Raw genomic sequence first — 5,055 nt, forward strand, 5'->3', positions numbered from 1 at the left:
TAAACCCAGATATTAATTAATACAATGCGTCACTTCCTCCGTTGAACATTACCAAACGAATATCATCCATGCGTCTGTGTACTGTCCTAAATCCTGCCACTTCTCTGATCCGATTCTCCATTTGGTAAGAGGTTACCTATTTTTCAGTCATCTCTTCACTTCATCTCGTCAACTTCATACATGGCACTTTAAGATCTAGCTTTTGAAATACTCTCTCTCTCTCTCGTATCAGTTATCGTAAATCAGATACACAAACTTCAACTTTTCGTTATTCAGGTATAAACAAACTTCACCTTTTCGTAAATCAGATAACAAACTTTAGCTTCGTGCTTTATCCATATTCTATTACCACAAACTCTGCCCAGACGGCTGGGGTGAGCACTGCACCACTACTACCCTCACTCCAAGGCAGCTGGCGGCGGAGGGACGGTAATGACTTTGGGTAAAGACTCAGAAAACAATAGGAAGACTGAGGAATTCCAGACCATTGCGATGATAATGTACGGTAGAGGAGTGCAGCTGAATGAAGGCCCGGGTACTGGTAGGTCAAGGGTTGAGCCACGGGTCTAGGGTTGAGCCACGGGGTCAGGGGTTGAGCCACGGGGCCGGGGGGTTGAGCCACGGGGTCAAGGGGTTGAGCCACGGGGTCGGGGTTGAGCCACGGGGTCAAGGGTTGAGCTACGGGTCAAGGGTGAGCCACGGGGTCAGGGGTTGAGCCACGGGTCAAGGGTTGACGTCAAGGTCAGAGCTGCGGGGTCAAGGGGTTGAGCGCCACGGGGTAAGGGTTGAGCCACGGGTCGGCGGTGATCCACGGGGCCAGGCGGGGTGACACGGGGTCAAAGGTGGGCCACGGGTCAAAGGTGGGCCACGAGGTTAAGGGGTGAGCCACGGGGGCCGGGGGGTGAGCCACGGGGTAAGGGTGAGCCACGGTCAGAGGGTGAGCCACGGTCGGAGGGGTGAGCCACGGGGTCGAGGGTGAGCCACGGGGTCGAGGGTGAGCCACAGGGGCAGGGCGAGCCACGGGGTCGAGGGTGAGCCACGGGGTCGAGGGGAGCCACGGGGTGGCAGGAGCCACGGGGTCAAGGGGAGCCACGGAATCAAGGCGGGACAGCCACGGGGTCAGCTGAGCCAAGAGGTCAAGGTGAGCCACGGGGTCAAGGGTTAGCCACGGGGTTAAGGTGAGCCATTGGGTTAAGGTTGAGCCACGAGATCAGGGTGAGCCACGAGGTCAAGGGTGAGCCACGGGGGTAAAGTGGTGGTGAGCCAAGAGGTCAAGGTGAGCCACAGGGTCAAGGGTTAGCCACAGGGTTAAAGGTGAGCCATTGGGTTAAGGGTGACCAAGGGTTAAGGGTGAACCACGGGGTTAGGGGTGAGCCACGGGGTCGAGTGTGAACCACGAGGTCAAGGGTAAACCACGAAGTCAGAGTGTGAGCCACGGGGTCAAGGGTGCCTCGAGGGTTAAGGGTGAGCCACGAGTTCAAGGTGAACCACGGGGTCAAGTGTCAGCCGAAGTCAAGGGTGAACCACAGGTCAAGGGGTGAACCAAAGGGGTTAAGGGTGGGGGGGTCATGGGTGAATGGAGATCAAGGGCGAGGTGGGAGTTAAGGGTGATGTGGGAGGATAAGGGTGAGGTGGGAGGTTAGGGTGATGTGGGAGGATAAGGGTGGAGTAGGAGGTTAGGGGTGATGGGAGGATAAGGGTGAGGTGGGAGGATAAGGGTGAGGTGTGAGGTTAAGGGGATGTGGGAGGATAAGGTGAGGAGTGGGAGGATAAGGGTAAGGTGAGAGGTTAAGGGTGATGTGGGAGGATAAGGTGAGGTGGGAGATCAAGGGCGAGGTGGGAGGTTAAGGGTGTTGTGGGAGATTAAGGGTGAGGTGGGAGGTTAAGGGTGATGTGTAAAGTCAATGGTGAGGTGTATAGCCTGTATTAAAATAATTGTATGTTATGTGTGTATGGAAACAAGTGTTTGGGCAGGAGCGTTCAATTAGTAGTATATTACCAACCTATCTGTCTGGCTCATATCTTGATCAGGTTCTAGCAGCAAAATTTTGTCATCAAAGAGGAGGGGACTCACACCGATCCTAAGGAGGTTAGCAACACTTGAGTCGGCCTGGTGCTCCCATTACAGTTCAATGGAGGAGTCCAGTGTTGCAGTAAACGGTGGGATCGGATCATCAGACAGCTTCATTTGGTGGTATAGCCAGCACTCCGCCAACCGCGCCCCCCCCCCCCACCTCCGACAACCACCTACCCTCCCTCGCTTCAAAATTAAACGCGTGATCACCACGTCCTCAGGCTCCCCGAGCACGGCCTTGGACCGATAAGTAGTTCAGCTCTCTCATGATTAGAAGGATTTTTTTTTATCAGAAGATCCGTTCCTCTCTGTCAATAATGAACACTTAATAGGGAGATACAGTACTTTCTTTTATAACCGCACCACAACATGAGGTTTATCCCTCACGAGCCAACGACTTGTTAAAACATTAAATTTTAGTTTTTAAAGAGGCAGCAAGGTGAAGGTGAGAGGGAGGATATGACCGCCAGCACCCTGTGACCGCTGTGCCTTGATGATGATAACCCGAAACACTATTATTTTATGCCACAAAAGGTAGTCACTGTTTTTATGGTAAATACAAAAGTTGTACATTAATATATACGCATAGAATTACATGCATTAAAACATTAAAACGTATTTGTATTTTTCGTTTCTGAAAATGTATTACTGAAATACTGCAATAAACTGTAGTTAAACTGCATTGCTTTTCTTTGAATTTGTGGAAAATTCACATAAATATTTCTATACAAAATTTCCACTTTTATACGCGCAGTTCTACGACAATGAGATTTGTACACAGCTGATCAAACGCAGCCAACCTGAAAAATAAATAACTTTTTCAACGAGATGATTCGTCCAACACAAGTATAGTATTCAACCAGTTAATTTCATTATTCACGTCGAAAGCTGAATTAGGTAATGTTAATGTATTACGTACGGACTGTGTGGCTATGTGTGTTGGGATGGTTTGGGTCATGAGCAGCGAGACTAAACTTATGGTCCCCGTGTAACTAAGGCCAAGTGAGGTACAACGTGGGTGACCAGACCATTCCTCATTACCACTACTATCACCATCATCACCTCCATTACCACAACCATCATCATCATCCCCACTATCATCATCATTACCACCATCATCATCATCACTGGCAGATACAGTATCCACACATCATATGCGATTAGCAAGACCTCGTAGTTTGGACTTCAATGCCTCGGAATTCCAGAAAATCTCACCCTGTCCTATATAATCGAACTCATGAATACATTCTTAGTTTTCCGATATATTCTCCCACAGTCTCGTTATCTCGTAGAGGTGTTAATCATAAAAGTTATTGTTGAATAATTAGGTGTGAAGAAAAGTACAGTCGACCCAGCAAAAAAAGTATCGCGACCCTTGTCGTAATTTACATTCTGGATCACAGGATGAAAGGTTTTGATATATACTCAGGTTATGATGATGTGTTAGTATGTTTGCTTCATCAACAGATATCTCTTTATGTCAGAAATGCGAGTCATTTAGTGAGTTTCTTTGAATATTTCGTTTCTCCGTCTGTTTTCCACTTCGTTTGGATGTTTTTTTTTGCACATTATTTAGCTTGGACATTTATATACCAATTCGATTTCGATTACGTGATAATAAATATAATAAAATCAATATTGAAACCCATGAACAGATCATCCATCATGTTTCGAGATCCTCTAAGTAAAGGAGAATACACATAGTTATCTGGAAGAATAAGACTTTGAATTATATTGACGCAACCAAAGAGTAGAGAAGAAATACCACATAATCTCTGATTATTTCAGCCAACCTTTTGTTACATGTTGGTTTTCTCCTGTAAATAAATATTATTTGGAAGATGAAAACTGTTGTGTTCAGGTCTCAAACAATCATCTCCTACTGTATGTCACAAATATATCCCTAACCAGTCATCATTAAAGCACTACACAGTACTTAACCGTTTATTTCAACCCAAATTGTAGGCTTAGTAGTATTTCAGTAGTCTAAATCACAGACCATTGCACAGTAAAGGATATTACGCCTGTATAGTATAATCAGAGATATCAACCCAACAGATACATTTGTGTCTACTTATTTCCATCGGAGCCGAGGGCCGCGGTGCCTGGGTTTAGTGTACATACTATGACATCATCAAGAATAAAGACTTAACCAGAAAGTTTGTTAATGAACAGAAAAGTGATGGTTCTTTTGTTAAGAATATTCGAGAGAGAAGACAAGGCCTCCAAGTCTTTCTCTCCTGGCCACGCTGACTCGTGGAGGCCTACGAGCCTAGCCCCAGCTACAGTATGTGGCCGCTCTTTCAAGAGGTACTGTTAAGGGAGGACCGCTGCATGCTGTCCTACCTCTGCCTCACCCACTTCCTTATTGGGTTATACTGTACGTCCTAGGATTAGGAATGCTATTTGTGAAGCCATTACTGGCCTCAACAGACTCAGGGAGATTGCGACGGTGGTACGCTCTTAGACCCATCCCCTAATGCTACGGAGATGGGAGACGACTGCTCTGACCAAGATCCACATTGGCCACTCTAGGCTGACCCACGGCTCCTTGGTGCAATGACTGTCTGGTCCTCTGGGCTATAAAACATTTGCTGGTGGAGTATCCCAGTGAGGGGGCCCTGAGAAGGCGGCGTCTCTCAGCACTCGGGTCAGGGACGGGTATTACTGCCTACCATCGCTCCTCGGTACTGATGTGATATTCTCAAAAGCTGAAGGTTGTAAGTTTATTTGGGGCATTGGTCTCCTCCCACATATTTATATTCATATTTTGATCTTTTTATTAAAAATTTTTCCCCAACTCTTATCTAATCCATCACAATTTTCTTCTTCAAGTTTCTCCATTTTGATAACAGTTTTGTGGTCAGAGTTTAAACAACACTAAGTGTTCGTAAAATGTTAAATAAAAATATAATTAGTACTAATTAACAATCATAATTCTCGAAAATTTTCAGTTTTTGGATTCCTCTTCCTAATTACTT

At 46.3% G+C, this 5,055-nt stretch overlaps 1 protein-coding gene across 1 annotated transcript; it reads right to left on the bottom strand.

Annotated features, from left to right (window-relative positions):
• Positions 1-742: 742 nt before the first annotated feature.
• On the bottom strand, positions 743-4,547 carry LOC121854467 (nascent polypeptide-associated complex subunit alpha, muscle-specific form-like). Its single transcript, XM_042349143.1, has 3 exons — positions 4,459-4,547; positions 3,840-3,891; positions 743-1,123 (listed from the first exon to the last, which is right to left on the bottom strand). Exons 1-3 carry the CDS (start codon positions 4,545-4,547, stop codon positions 743-745), a joined length of 522 nt encoding a protein of 173 aa, XP_042205077.1.
• Between the last annotated feature and the right edge of the window lie 508 nt (positions 4,548-5,055).

This window comes from Homarus americanus, unplaced genomic scaffold (assembly GCF_018991925.1).
Source record: "Homarus americanus isolate GMGI-L3 unplaced genomic scaffold, GMGI_Hamer_2.0 scaffold53225, whole genome shotgun sequence".
NCBI lineage: Eukaryota > Metazoa > Arthropoda > Malacostraca > Decapoda > Nephropidae > Homarus > Homarus americanus.

Bases quoted from the DNA above. Each gene is read 5' to 3' on its own strand.
- LOC121854467 (XM_042349143.1), bottom strand. From the start codon at position 4,547: ATGGGTCTAAGAGCGTACCACCGTCGCAATCTCCCTGAGTCTGTTGAG. The intron at 3,892-4,458 runs GTACAGTATAAC...ATTTATTTACAG, and splicing joins AGCATTCCTAATCCTAGGAC to GAGAAAACCAACATGTAACA. The intron at 1,124-3,839 runs GTATTTCTTCTC...CTCTTGGCTCAG, and splicing joins AAATAATCAGAGATTATGTG to CTGACCCCGTGGCTGTCCCG.